This window comes from Lagenorhynchus albirostris, chromosome 8 (assembly GCF_949774975.1).
Source record: "Lagenorhynchus albirostris chromosome 8, mLagAlb1.1, whole genome shotgun sequence".
NCBI classification, from domain to species: Eukaryota; Metazoa; Chordata; class Mammalia; order Artiodactyla; family Delphinidae; genus Lagenorhynchus; species Lagenorhynchus albirostris.
In genome coordinates this window covers 40,539,571-40,555,280 of record NC_083102.1, presented here as the reverse complement: position 1 = coordinate 40,555,280, position 15,710 = coordinate 40,539,571, and the positions used below count along the sequence as shown (strand labels likewise).

The 15,710-nt window shown below is 44.6% G+C and overlaps 1 protein-coding gene and 1 pseudogene across 8 annotated transcripts in view; both read right to left on the bottom strand.

The window, feature by feature from the left end:
- The window catches only part of ELMO1 (engulfment and cell motility 1), a 548,623-nt gene that overhangs the window by 38,195 nt on the left and 494,718 nt on the right, over positions 1-15,710 (bottom strand). For all 8 annotated transcript variants that reach the window (XM_060156835.1, XM_060156841.1, XM_060156838.1 and 5 more), the window contains one exon: positions 6,093-6,256. In XM_060156835.1, the coding sequence (XP_060012818.1) occupies positions 6,093-6,256 (164 nt within the window). The remainder of the gene's footprint in view (positions 1-6,092; positions 6,257-15,710) is intronic.
- LOC132525021 (U6 spliceosomal RNA) lies at positions 1,305-1,400 on the bottom strand (annotated as a pseudogene).

Below are 15,710 nucleotides of genomic sequence, written 5' to 3'. Positions count from 1 at the left end.
AATGTTCCAGACTTTGTGGGTCATACACTCCGTTGCAACTACTGAGCTCTGCCATGGTAGAGTGAAAGCAGATGACAGCATGCGGACAAAGGAGCGTGGCTGCGTTCCAATAAAGCTCTATTTACTAAAACGGATAGTGGGTCAGTTTTGGCCTAAGAGCTATAGTTTGCCAATCCCTGATCTACAAGGGCTCTGGGGAGACTTTGGGCTGAGTCACAGTGTCTATTTCATAGAAACTGATCTGTTTCTGTCTTACTACAGGGTCCCCAAGGTCATTCCTTGCACCTCTTCTGGTCTTTATATTTCAGACTCATGACTTTAAACACCAACTTTCTGCTGACTACATCCAAATTTATTATTCTGACCTAGACCTCTCGGCCAAACTCCAAACTCATCAATCCAGCTGTCTATTTGGATATCTCGCATATGCCTCAAACTTGACAGGTCCAAAACTAAATTCTTGATCCCCTTGTCCAAGCCTGCTCCACTCACTCTGTCCTTTAGTTGTTCAGGCCCCAAATCTGAGTTCATCCTTCTCTTATACCCTTCATCTAATTGATCAGTAAATACCTTTGCTTCTTATCTTCAAAATCTATATAATCTACGGTAGAGACTCTAATCACTTCTCATCACCTCTTGCTTGGATTATTGAAATAACTTCCTCCCTGACCTCTCTGCTTCCAAACTTGCCTCCTTGGAGTCTATTCCCCATACAACAGCAAGAGAGATCATTAAAAACCCAAGTCAGAGCACACCAGTCCCCTGCGCCAATGGTTCCCCAACAAGGTCCCACAAATTCAGGCTCCTGGCTACCTTTCTGGCCTCGCCTCCTATTGCTTGCTCTGCTCCAACCACACTTGCCTCCTTGTTACTAACTGAGTGCCCAGACCTACTCTGACCTCAGGGCCTTTGCACTGGTGATCCTCTCTGCTGGAAATCGTTTCTCCCACATACACACATAACCTGCTCCCTTAGTCCTTTACACATCTTTACTCAAATGTCACCGTGCCAACTAGAGAGATCTACTCTTGCCACTTTATTTAAAATCACAAACTCTCCATTTCCCTTATTCTGCTTTTTATTTCCTGTATCCTCTTTTGAAAAAAAAAATTATTTTATTGATGTACAGTTGATTTACAATGTTGTGTTAATTTCTGCTGTTCATTAAAGTGATTCCATTGTATATATTCTTTTTCATATTCTTTTCCATTATGGTTTATTATGGGATATTGAATATAGTTCCCTGTGCTATACAATAGGACCTTGTTGTTCAGCCATTCTACATGTCATGGTTTGCACCTACTGAAAATATGGAACACTTCACGCATCCTTACACAGGGGCCATTCTAATCTTCTCTGTATTATTCCAATTTTAGTATATGTGCCGCTGAAGCGAGCACTCCTGTATCCTTTTTTAACATGCTACAATCTTATTTACCATGTTTATCATCTATTTCTCCCCATTTAAATATAATCACTACAAGGGTGATAATTGTATCTGTTCTCTTCACTGCTGAATTATCAACACACAGAACAGTACCTGGCAAGTGGCAGGTACTTGATAAGTGTTTGTCAAGTGCACTGAACACTGGCTTTAGCTACGAGAGCCGTGAGCAAAGCTTGTGGCCAATCTTTAGCAAGGATGCAGGTTTGCAGGACAGGCACTAGCCTTATTTCTGGCTCTATTTGCTTTTACTGTTTCTTTCTCATCTACGTTTACTGTACATTCTGAGATAAGGTGAGGTATAAACAAATATATTCACAGTGTCAGTTTTACCATTTACATATTGACACTGCGACACTTGTTAAATTCTGGTTATCAGCTCGTAATAAGGGTGACCATTTCTCTGAGTGGATGTTATGTGCGGGGCATGTGCTAAGGGCTTTTCATGCACTATTTCATTGAGTCCTCCTAAATATCCAACGATGTGGACACTTTTATCATCTTCACTTTTAGACGTAAGAAAAACAGGTTTAGAATGGGTGACAGAACTTGACTAAAGGGCCACATTTGCAAATAATGGCCTTGGAATCTGGTCCTAGGTCTGTTAGCTCCTGGGTCTGGATTTTCCACATTTTGCTTCTCTGCTTCCCTGGTGTTTGTCCCTGCAGCTCCCCTTCCTCCAACATCATCGTAAATGACCTATTTTGGGACTATTCAAACTTTTTATATCCATGAACTCGGATTAATTGTGTGGATGGACTTATCCTTCCCATAAAGTCACACTAAGTAGAAAATAACAAATACCTCCTTCTGAAATAATTAGTCAAGAGCTAAGAAATAAGAGTTTCTTCAACCCACGGAATACACAGTCTCCCAAAATATTTGGTCACTTGCAGTTTGCATTTTCCTTCTCAGGAAATATAAACATTTTATAAAAACAAGACACATGCCCAAGGGATCTTCATGGCGCTGAGATTTGCCTCCGTGCTGCGTGCAGCAGCCAGGTGACGGGGAAAGGGCAGCCAGCGGGGCTCCGCGGCAGCAGGCAAGCCCCAGCCGAGCCACTGCCCCGTCTGCAAAATGAAAAGCTTGAACGGGATGACCTTAAAGATGCTCTTCAGTTCTAAAATTTGAACATCCTCGCCCCCAAGCTTGGGTTAGATGGTTTCCTGTGTGCTCTGGTGACAACCCCCCGACCTGTGCTTCCTCCCACCTGGCCCTGAGCACAGCCCCTGATAATCCCTCCAGACCCCAGCTTTGAAGTCTGGCACAGGGACGGCCAAGGGTCTGGTTCTCTGCCCGTCCCAGCACCTCAGGCTGGGCCTGGCAGGTAGGAGTCACTCAATACACATTTGTTAAATGAATGACTGAAGACTACCGTACACGGTCTGTGCCTTTTCTTTCTTGACTCGGGCTTATCCTATAAGCCACTGTGACAGCATTTGGACTTCATCTAACCCCACGGTGAGCTCCTGTCTAGCAGATCATTCTAACAGACAGAGCATCGCTGGAGAAGAAGCTGGAGGCTGGTACCCTCCTGCCTGTTTTAAGGTCTCTGGGATAATGACCAGGCTGGTTCATGGCCTCCCCCGTGAAATGCTGTAGCTCTGACAAGTCTTTGCGACTTTACTGCAACTATACCCAGAGCTCCGGTGGACCGTGGTGCTTTTCAGTCCCGTGGCCGAGTGATGATGCCAAAGTTACGTATAACAGGAGATTTCCTTAATATTTCCATTGCTTCTCTCTAAATAATAAGCGTAAAGTAAGAGTTTCTTATCATAAAGGGAAAAGAGACTTCAGAATGTCACAGGCAGAGCCTTGGGAAGTAAAGTTATGAAGCCAAAGCAGGAGCAAAGTTTTCATACTTGACAAGCAGTTAACAGTCTTACTTGGAACAAAGTCACGGTCAAACGTTAATTTAGAATCACTTGGCCTTAACTGAAGTGGTCCCTCAAGTCTCCCTCTAGGTTTTAAGAACTGTTGTCAAAAGCACAATAAAATCTCCTTGTGTTCACACATCTGCTGAAACAGACATTATTATATCCAACATTTTAGTACTGTAGGCCCTGGGATGGGGCATGGCGCCACTGTCCCTCCTTGCAAGACAGAAACTGCATCAGGTATCACCTCACATTGGTCAGAATGGCCATCATCAAAAAATCTACAAATAATAAGTGCTGGAAAGGGTGTGGAGAAAAGGGAACCCTCCTATACCGTTAGTGGGAATGTAAATTGGTGCAGCCACTACGGAGAACAGCATGGAGGTTCCCTAAAAAATAGAGCTACCATGTAACCCTGCAATCCCACTCTTGGGCATATATCCAGAGAAAACCATAATTTGAAAAGATGCGTGCACCCCAGTGTTCACTGCAGCACTGTTTACAACAGCCAGGACACAGCTAAATGCCATCAATGGAGGAGTGGATAAAGAAGATGTGGTATATACATACCATGGAATACTACTCAGCCGTAAACAAAATGAAATAATACCATTTGCAGCAACATGGATGGACCTAGAGGTTATCATGCTAAGTGAAGCTAGCCAAACAGAGAAAGACAAATATCTTATGAAATCACTTATATGTGGAATCTAAAAAAAAAGAATGATATAAATGAACTTATGTACAAAATAGAAATAGACCCACAGACATAGAAAACAAACTTGTGGTTACCAAGGGGGAAGGGGAGGGATAAATTAGGAGTTTGGGATTAACATATAAACACTGCTATGTATGAAACAGATAACCGGCAAGGACCTACTGTATAGCACAGGGCACTATTCTCAATATTCTGTAGTAACCTGTAAGGGAAAAGAATCTGAAAAATTATCTATCTACCTATCTGAAACTGAATCACTTTGCTGTACACGTGAAACTAACACAACATTGTAAATCAACTATACTTCAGTAAAAAGATTAAAAAAAAGAAAGAAACACTATCTCGGAGGAGTCATTTATTTGAAGTTCTTTCTGCTTGGTATATGGGGCTGTTAACTTCTAGTTGAGGACCAAAGCAAAACCCCAGCTCTGCCTCTCATGAGAGCTGCCTGCTGCCCAGTGTGGGTATAGTTTAATGCAGATGCGAGCCAAAGACCCTGAGGAAGCATTTCCCCTCCTCTGCTGCCTAACTTCATCCCCACTAAAGCCTGCAGTTCTGCTCTGCAGCTTCTAATGGTGCTTCTTAAGGCTTGAAAACAAACACAAAGTAGACACTATAGCTTGGCTATGGTTTTTTCTGTGTACTTTTTAAAACTTCATCTTAGTCTTGCACTTGGCAAAGGAGCTCTGGTAGGGTAGATGAAGAATTAGCTAAGGGATCAGTGGGCTGGAGTTCAAGTCCTGGTTCGTCCACTTGTCAACAAGGTCCTCCCTTCTCTAGACTATATCCTGGTCCTCGAATGGGAATAAGGTTGGCCTACCTCACACAGGTGTGAGGAAATGAAATAGCATGAGGAGGTGCTTTGCAAATTGCCAATCATTAAACACATCAAATATATGAAAGCAGGAAACAGAAAGGGGGAAGAAAGAAAAAGAATTACAGAGAAAGGCTTAAGATGAACTTCATGACACCTATGATGTAAGACGGCTTCATCGAAAGCTCAGAAGAAGCTGTGTCCAGCCTTCCGAGGGAACAATAAGAATAAATGTCAAACACTTTCCTTACCCCCAAGCCTGTTTCCTATTCCCTTCCTTATAAATGATAAAGGTAACAGCGCTGACCTAGCTCTTAGAAAAGAACAAGGGAAGATAAAGAGGCCAATACTAAGAAAGATAAAGCAAACAAAATAGTCTAAAACAGTGTTCATGTTCAAGGTTCAGAACATCTTAAAGATGTTGCAAGTGCATCTGATACAAAGTCCTATAAAAAGGGGTCCCCCCCAGGGGGCTCCCCTGGTGGCACAGTGGTTGAGAGTCCGCCTGCCGATGCAGGGGACACGGATTCGTGCCCCGGTCCGGGAAGATCCCACATGCCACGGAGCGGCCGGGCCCGTGAGCCATGGCCACTAAGCCTGCGTGTCCGGAGCCTGTGCTCCGCAATGGGAGAGGCCACAGCAGGGAGAGGCCCGTGTACCACAAAAAAAAAAAAAAAAAGGGGTCCCCTGATTCTCCACCTTAGGCCTGTGGGTTGATAGTCACAATAGCCATATGAGACGTTCTGACTCAAAGCAGAGCCAACGGGGCAGGGAGAAAGTGGGTCTCTCTCTTCCTCTCAAGCTGGCTCTCCCTCCCTCCTACTCATGTACTTCAATGTTCATATTACTTTAATTATTGGTAGGTCTCACTCTGACTGGGGCAGAACATCTTGCCACTCAAGGGTACCTACATAGAATATAGCTTCATGGGCAAAACAAAGTTGTCCCAAGTATTACAGAAGGTTTCAAACTTTTCAGCTGCAAATTCTTGGTGGACTCGTCAGTAACTGGGTCACTTCTTGGTTTAGATCCTTCTGTCAGCACCTGTCCCCATCTCCTCCTAGCCCACCCCTGCCCAGCTTTTCTCAAGGAGTTGCTGAGACTTCAGGAACTGAGTAGAGCTCTTTTGTTGGCCTTCCATAAAGAGCTCACAATACAGCCCAGCTGCGTGATAAGCTTTCACTCTAGAAATGGTGCGTCAGAGCCTTTGAGAGGTAGGGGTCAGGGGTAACTTACAAAATCGGGCGAGACTGGAAGTCTTCCTGGTTCATCCTCTCAGACTGGCGGATTTTCAGGATCTCGGTGTAGCTCAGGTTCTGCAGTTTGCTCTTGAACTGGTCCAGGGAGCTAGGCTTGGTTGTAAGAGCTCTCATAACCTGCTCCTTCACCACCTGCATTACCTGTGAGATTAAAGGAAGACCATAATTTTCCTGGGGATTGAACTTACCCATTCAGAAAAGTCTTCCGCAGATAACGGTTCCCTACCCACTGATCCCTTTAGTTTGCACTCTCAGCCCTAACTTCAAGAGTGCTTTTCCAAAGAGTCAGCTACCATGATGTGCAGCTTCTATCTTCTCCTGTACCACTGGAACCGCAAGGAAGGAGGTGGATTGACTAACTATGAAATGGGGGGCAGGGGGGACTGCGGGAGACTTGGGGTGGGAGGATATATGCATATTCATTTGCTTGATATATTATGTGACTGTAAACAACGCAAATTCAAGAGCGAAAGAAGTCCAAGCAACAGCTAGAAGTCTGCATAATCATTATTTTTTTCCAGGAGAAAATCGCTGAGACACAATTAACTGTGGAAGTTTAGTTGGCACCGGTTCAAGTGAATGTGAAATAATACCCACACCCACCCCCTCCTGGATTGCTTTCCCCATGTAGTTAAGGCCTGAGTGTTCATACAAATGATGTATTTGGAAATGTGCATGTGGTATTGCCTCTTTGAGCCAGGCACTAAAAAAAGAGGTCTACTGAATTAGAATAGATATATCCCATTGGAAACCTCAAGAAAGAAGAATATGGTAATTTTCTGCTTTAGAACAGGTCCAGCCCACAAGGAGGCAATTAACCATTGCCTCTATTAATGTGGATTTATCTTCATCAGAATATCTAGAGCAGGAAAAGACCAGAAAACACACAGAGGCATCCAAGAGACTGTAATCTTGCTGCTTCTTTTTTTAATCTTACATTACAGATGAGAACAACAATTGTTACCCTTGATAACGTACCTACTATGTGCCAGATACTAAGGAAGGTGCTTTATATATATTCCTCCTCTTAATCTACTCAAATCCACGAGGTAGATATTATCACCTTTTACATTTCCATATGAAGAAACTGAAGCTTCGAAACCTTAAGTTAACTAGTTCAAAATCCTACAGCTGATTGGTAGGTGAGTGAGCTGAGATTGGAACTTAGGACTGTAAACACTGTATTATACTGCACCCCGTACCACCATTTTTGGGTTGTTTGCAACTTACAAATAAGAAAAAATCACAAATGCACCTCAATTATGTGCTAGGTTCTGTGCCAGGCACTTTGCTGTTCATCACCTCATTTAATCCTCTTTCCGATACAGTAGCATAGGTGTTTTTAAACACTATTTTAAAGATAAGAAAAATGGACTCAGTACTCTGTGGGAAAAGGATCTGAAAAAGAATAGGTATATGACTATGCATAACTATATCACTTTGCTGTATGCCTGAAACCAACACAACACTGTAAATCAACTATACTCCAATATAAGATACAAATTTTTTAAAAAAGGTTAAGAAAATGGAGACTGAGAAGGATTGAGAACTTGTCCAAGGTCACAGATACCTAGTTGAATTATAAGATACCCGTATGGTGTTCAGAGCATACACTGGGTGTTGAACAGCCCTGGGGTACCTCTCCTGTCACTATAAATGTGATCTCAGTATGCTCCTACGGCTTCTAATCAGTTGTTCATTCAACAATTCACGCATGGTGGATACTTCGGTAATTGTTCACTGACTAGTCCCACCAAAATGCCACCTTCATGAAATGTTATTGTAATAGAAGTAACAGTTTTACAGCATGGAAAAGACTGAGGCAATCCAGAACTTTCAAACCTGCCTGATGGCCAGGTGATGGGAAAAATCTCACTACCTTGGGACATATTAGACAGCTGAAATATCCTCCAAACATGGGACAGCTCCTTGCACTTGCTGAGCTCTGTTTAATGGTGCTGCCCCCTCTCTGATGGTGCAGGTTGTTTTCTCCAAGTGTATGTCTCTCCTATAGCTGTCCTATCGTGTGAGGACCTGTCCAGTGATCTGCTGGGATCTAGAGACATCGGGAGGCTGAACAAGAAAGTCAATCCTCCTTGGTAGCAAAACCCAATATGCCTTCAGAAAAACCTGAGCATTAGGGGAACCCACAAGCCCATGAGTCCCCTCAGCTCAGGGATGCCCGATATCCTCACTCTTTAGTCATCTGCGTACACATTGCTTGCAGTGTCCTCGTGTAACCAGGAATCCCATGTCAACCGCATTTTCCTTTAGTCAACTGAACATGGCTGAACCAAGGGTAAGATAAGCCATTGGTGGCTGCGAGACAAACAGGTCTATCTATTTTCAAGTGATATCAACCCTCATTTTTCCTTATATGCTTCTGATCTTTAGGAATCCATGTCCACAGTCAGAATACCCTCTACTAGGTAACCTATTTGCATTTTCATAGGGGCTATCTGGGAAGCAATACTTTATCACAAGAAATAAATCTAATGGCAGGAATCTCGGGAAACTTCAGACGAAACAGTGAAGGATAACAGATCTGTACCACCCACTTACGGATCTGTTTTATCCAGTAGGCACCACTATTCTCAGAGGACCTGCGTGCCATGCTTGCCCTGTGAAGAAGAGGTTGCTGGTGATAACAGTGATATAAAAGGCATGAAGGCAACTGTCTTCCAGACCACTGACTCATGGGAGTTTCTAGGGCCATGGCTGGGCTGCTCTCTTCAGTACAACTCAACTGGTTATTAGCTTACTATAAATCAGACTGTATTGATAGAAGCTATTAACAAAAATTTGCTCGAGAAGCATTATTTGTGACGTCAGTACAGCAAATGTTGCTGAGTGCTTACCATGTGTCTATGCTGGGTGGACAGTATAAGGGACATTAAGGCCCTTGCCTTAATGTGAACGAAGGGTCTAATAAGAGAGCCAGGATGGACAAAGATATGACAGCAGGAGTGTGGACGAGACAGAGCAGGTGGACTGATGAACACTGCTGGCAGGGGGGGAAGGTATTTCAGAGAAGAAGACATCACATGGATTTTCCAGAAAGAATGGCTGTTCAGTGGTATGGAAATAGGTAAATAATATGGAAATGACCACATCTTAGCCACTTGGAACCTGGGCTGTATCTGAATTGGAACCAGTTACATAAACATTGTTTCATGCCCCCAGCATAACGGCAGAGAGGAAAATTTCCAGTTGACCTTCCACCTGATCTGCTTCTTTAGTTACTCAGGCAAAATGCTAAATTTGGAATGCTTCACAGATTTTGAGATTGTTACCATCTCATATCATGCACTATAAATGGGGCTAAATTTGGTCCAGGCTGAATTATAACACTTTGCAGTTTCATGTGAGGGGCACCACAGGAGCTGCCCCCTTCCTCATTTAGAGAGACTCTGAGTTGAGCCGAGGAGGTAACTGTCATCTCCTAATGTTATTTGACCTTCTGGTGGGAGGTAAGACACGTAAGAGAGACAAAGATATAGCCATTTGAATGCCAAAAATGAAGAAGCGATTTTAAAATAGAATCAGGTTAATGCTGAGAGAGTTTTAGAGCTATCTCCACTTCCCTTGTTTTATAGATAAGAAGACAGAAGCCCAGAGGGCCCGGTGATTCCCCTTCTTCATGTGTTTCTTAAGGGGTGTCAGAGATGACAGTCACCAGACTACATGTGACTAGACGCAATGATCATGTTAGTAAGTGGGCATGTGACATGAACTGAGCAATCAGCATCCTTCCCCAGACTTTCCTGACTTGACTTGAGGCATAGCTGAAGCATGTTCTTTTCCCCTCAAACTGAGACCTGTAAGACTGTCCCTTAATATTCGGGAAAGTGGAAGATAATGAGACCAATGCCAGTAGAATCAGATGGAAGAAGGTGTAGGTGTGTGTGTGTGTGTGTGTGTGTGTGTGTGTGTGTGTGTGTGTGTGTGTGTGTGTGTGTGTGTGTGTGAAAGAATGTATTAATGGTGACGCCATATTCAACCACAAAGTCAGTTCGACCCTGACATTTGCTGGTTTGGTTACATAAGCCTTTTTCTTTTCTTAAAATGGTTTGAATGGGATTCTTGTCACTTTCAACCAAAGATCTCAACAAATACATGCAATAAAGTATGCAGGAGTACCAGCTTATGGGGCTGAGGTTGTCCAGATTGGAGAAAAAATAGGAGAAGGAAGCTGGATAGAAACAACAAAGCTGCTTTGATAAGAAATAACTTAAAAAATCATATTCATTTATATGCTCATGGTTGTACCTTTGCATGGAAATGATGATAATCCCCTATGTAAGTATGGGAAACTTTGTAGCTCCTACTTATATCTTATGCTTAAAATCCAGTTGGAGTTCCATTTCTCTAGCTTAAGACTTCGATCCCTGCTAGATGTAAGCATCCACAGGTGGAACAATCCTTTAAATCCCCAGCAATCATTTACACTTCAATTTGAAGAAAATACAGCCCATTTCCTAAGAGTAGGTTGATAGGGGAGACGAGGTTTAGAGGGCCCTGGCCCTAGGGAAAGGGATGCAAGTGGTAGGTATACAGCATAATACAGCAGCCAAAGACTGGTTTTACCTACTTCACAGTTTTGCTTGGCCCTGGCCATTGACCATTGTTCTATGGTCACTCCGCGTGCCAAGCACAGTGACCCCCACGGTAGATGTCATTGTTTTTTTAAGAAGGGACAAAATAGTCAGACAGGTCAACTAGTCTTCTATTCCTTTGCAAAGTAGCTTCTAGCAGGATTAGAATTGATGGCGTAAAGTCTCTGTTAATGCTCTATGCGTGCGATTTAAATCAACCTCACAACCACAATCCTTAAACTCTGTCCTCTTTGGAAATTATCTGACCTTTAATCACTGTTTGAAAAACCCACAGATGGCGCTGCAGAGGTATCAGCAAATCAATGAACTTAAAACTTCTTCATTACAACATGTGCTTTGCTTAATTACAACATGTGCTTTGCTACAGTGTGTTTTCAAAGAAAACATACTCTTAGAATCTGAATTTGGTATTGACATTACTTAATCAAGGCCCGAACCTTGCCTGCGGTCTGAGCCATGTGTTTCTGGAGTTTTCCCAGCACATGTTTGCTGTAATAATGTCACACGTTAAATACAAAAGAAGTTGGGGGGGGGGGCGGTCTCACAAGACACTTGTACTTCAAATGGAGAAAACCTTTTGGCTCCTCAGAGCGGATTAAAGGGTGTAAGTGCTGGGGATCCCTGAATAGAAGCGAGCATGCTGTTGGTCTAACTGTACGCTCTGGTTTCATCGTTGTTAACTGAAATGTGCTCCGGATCCTCTGAGCCTCCACATGCTTGTGGTCTCGTCACCTTTGACCCTGCCTTTAGAGCCACACCTTTATCCAGCATCGTTCATCCATTTATTCAACAACTGTTTTTGAGCACCTACAATGTACAAGGCCCTGTGAGTGAGCGCTTGTGCTGAATGAACTCCCGGTCTGGGAGAGTGAAAGACATGCACATACTTGCCTCCCCCAAGAGAGTAAGTGACGTCACAGTGGAGCAGGGGCAAGGTGTTTATCCCCCAAATACTTATGGAACCCCTCTCGAGGGCCAGCGGGCTGAGGGTATGGCATGGGGACTTTGGCTGGGGCTTAAGGAGAAGCAAGATGTGGACACAAAGAGGTGCAGGGAAGGAGCCAGTCTTGGTGGGGGAAACAGCATGAACCTTGGCTCGGAAGGAGGAGACTACAGCTCTGGGTGGGGAAGAGTGGCTGGTGGTTTCGTTTAGTTGGACGAATGAGGTGGGGCTGCAAGGTAAGGCTGGGCAGATGGTGGATGGCTTTGCTGGTTAAGATGAAAATCGTGGATTGTTTCTTCTGTTACTAATGATAAATCACCAGAGGATTTGGGGAGGTATGATGGGATTCAATAATAGACAGTAGGCTGGGACACATGCGAAGGAACCTTTATTCCTGGTCCAGCTGGGGAAAGGAGGGATGTCAGCAAGGTCTACATGGTTGAGACAAAATTGTTGCTGGGACTTGAAGGATGAACGGGAGTTATGAGGTGAAGGAAGAGGAAAGGGGAATCCAGGCAGAGGGACCGGCAAGAACAAAGGCAGAAGGTAGGCAGTGCATGACTCAGGTATTAAAGAAAATATGCTTTTGGAGCCCACGTTGGTAGTTTTCAGCAAACGGTTGGGTACTGGGTTCAGGATAGTTTCACAGCCTTTAGGGCTCAGCGCACACAATTTTGAAGCCAGGCTGCAGACTTCCTCAAGACACTCAATCCCTCCCAGACTCATTTGCGTCATCTCTAAACTAGGAGAACGAATCATTTGGGATTCATCAGGTTATTGTTAATGAGATGAAGCCTAACAGCCTTTAAGGTACATTGTAGATATTTAGCAAACGTGAGTTCCCCTTCTCAAGCCTTAGTTTGCTCATGTAAAGTGGAAGCACTGACACAGTAGCACGCATACTCCTATGCATGCTACTATGTAAGCACAGTACAAAGTTCACAGGGCTGTTGAAAAATCTCTTCAAGTTATTACATGCAAAGTACCTGATACATTAAATGGAACATACTAGAATCACAACAAATGTGAGTTCTCTTACCTTCTGATAATGAAATTATGTCAGAGGTTTCTCCTATAAAAATAGTCCCAGACCACATCTGTATCACCTGGGAAATTGCTAGAAATTCAACTTCTCGGCCCACCCCAGACCCACTGAATGAGAAACTCTAGGAGTGGGCCTAGGAATCAGTGTTTCAACAGCTGCTCCGGGTGATTCGGATACACCCTCAAGTGTGAGAACCTCTGATCTCAGCAGACCTCCAGCACCACTTCTGAGCCTTCAGTATGGCCTCTGTAGCAATTCTTGTCATATCACTGTAAAGCAGTTAAGTTAGTGATTGGTGTACCTTTCACCCCATCTAGACTGTAAATCCCTGGAGAGGAGGCACCGTTTCTTATTTGTATTGTGGCCCACGGGACTTAGCAGGTATCTTCCAGACTGTAATGATGCATATGTTCAATAGCAAAGATTCTCAGGCTCCTACCCTTCGTCTGCAGATTTAAACAAATGCATCCTTAACAGAACTGTACGACTGTTAACAGGGTTTTCAAAGAATACTTCTATACAGCCTAAAGAATAACATCTGTGGCTCTGAGATGGTGTAGTAGGGTTCCAGAGGTCATTCTGGGCTTCCTTCCAGAGCTGAGCTGGAAGGGGCTGATCTGAAGCTGAGCGGAGGGTTTCTGAAGAAGCCACAGCAGTACACCACTGAAGGAGGGTCAGCGCTTACAAAAAAGTGCAATTTCCCCAATCCATGGTGCCCATTGAATGGATTTATCTTCATAATGGAGAGAAAAGGCTGTCTTGGAGAAGACAGATGCCAATGCAGTCCAGCTTTAAAATGACTCATGGGGGACAGTTCTCATCGCTGGGCTTTAGGACCGGATCAGTTTTATTCCCAAGAATGTTCTTTTTTTTTTTTTTTTTTGCGGTACGCGGGCCTCTCACTGTTGTGGCCTCTCCTGTTGAGGGGCACAGGCTCCGGACGCGCAGGCTCAGCGGCCATGGCTCACGGGCCCAGCCATTCCGCGGCATGCGGGATCTTCCCGGACCGGGGCACGAACCCGTGTCCCCTGCATCGGCAGGCGGACTCTCAACCACTGCGCCACCAGGGAAGCCCAAGAGTTGGTTTTTTAAACAGTGTTCTCAACTCTCCCCCTGAATGGTTTCAGGGACTGGAAGATGCTTTGGCCCACCTTTGCACCCTCCTGCCATACCTCCCACTGGGGTTTGACCAGTGCAGTCCCCTGCTGACGGGTCTGGCTCTCCGGGGCCCCTTGGGGTCGGCTTAATGTAACTGAACAGAAGTGTTCTGAAATCACAGAGGGTCAGCTCAGCTGGTGTGCAACCTCCAGCCCATCCTCGATTTCATCGTATGTCCTCAATTACACCAGATGAATTTGAAATAGTTTGTTCATTAATAAAGGCAAAAAAGTGCCTCTGCACTTCACAGAGGATGTGATCTAATCCTGGCATGCAGTAATCGTAAGAATCAGCAAGCTATTTAACTTCTCCTTGTCTCTGTTGCTCCAGTGGGTCTTAACAGCCCTCTGAGGTCTGAGCTCCTGTGGGCATCCCTCTGAGGGGTTGATGATGACCTAATTCTGGGCCAAAGACCAGCGCTGTGTGTGACGCGGACAGTGAGGTCACCGTGACTGTTCCTCCCTAAGATGGCATTTCCGAACCCAGCAAATACTAGGCTTGTTATGCATCACGTTAAAAGCCAAGATTTGTACCCAAGAGCTGAGAATAAGAACAGTTTGCTGTAGACTTGGGACTGTCCATTGGTTTCACTTCTCCCAAGTTAGAGTCTGGAATGCAAACTGCTTATAGCCAAGGCCTGTTCTCGGGACGCTTCGTATCTGTACTGTGCCCGTAATGCAACTCTGGGTTACATTATGTCTTTGGTGAGTGATGAAAAACTAGGTAGCAATGATCAAACTAATGGAACTACCTGGGCTTAGGAACCTGAATGTTCATGAAAGTTGGGAACTTTGCTCTGAGGATTATAGTTTTCAGGAGTGGTGTGATGTTCACTCACCTCTCGAATATCTGTCCCTTCCTCTACTTCATGTCATTCTCACTGACTCGTCCCTGGACCCCTACCCCATTACCTGTCCCGGTTTACCCAACAACCTCTGACTTCAACTTCACCCCTTCCAGCCCCTCCTCACAGAGGCCAGATTATTTCCCAAATGCAAATCTGATCACATCGTTTGCTTGGTTCAGCACTGCCTGCAGGTGAAGATCAGCTCCTCTAGTGTGACCACACGGGCCCTCGTGGTTACCTTCCACTCCCACCCCCCCAACCGATGCCTCCTACTTGGAACCACCCTTCAGACCCCATGACCTATAGCCGCACTGAGGTCCTCTCAGTGCCTCGAGCGTCACCCCATGCCTTCATTTGTGCTCTCCGTTCCACCTGTGACTAATGCCCTCCTTTCTAACACTTGCTCATTCTTCAGTTCTAGAAATCCATTTCTGACCTGCAGCCCTCCCCCTAAAGGCAACGTAGGACCACATATTCTCCCATCATAGGACTGTTCCATAATGTCATGGGCTGTGTCCTTGGTTACTCTTGCATATCCAGAGTCTGCATGATCCGATCACATAGTAATTGACAAAATGTCTGTTTAATTTATGACTGATGGACTCGACAGATGATTAAAAGAAAGAAATAGCCTCAAAACCAGTAATTCCCAACCCTCAGTCTACAACAAAATGTAAAACGTACCTCTGCCTGGCCTCACCCCCAGAGATTTTGATTCATCTGGTCTGGAATGGGTTTCAGACACTGGTCATGCTCTACAAAGCCACCCAGCGGGTACTAATGTGCAGCTGGGGTTGAGGGCTACTGGTCTAAATGAGGAGGCATAAGAAGGTAGGAAGGAGCTATGATGGTTGCCATTCCTAGGAAAAGAGAAAGGGACATGCGACCTTCCCTCAGAAATGTCAATGTAACTTACAGATGAGAAGCCCAGGCCTCAGCTTGTTACTGCCCTCAGTTCCCCCAAGGGGTGGCCTTCGGGTACCAGC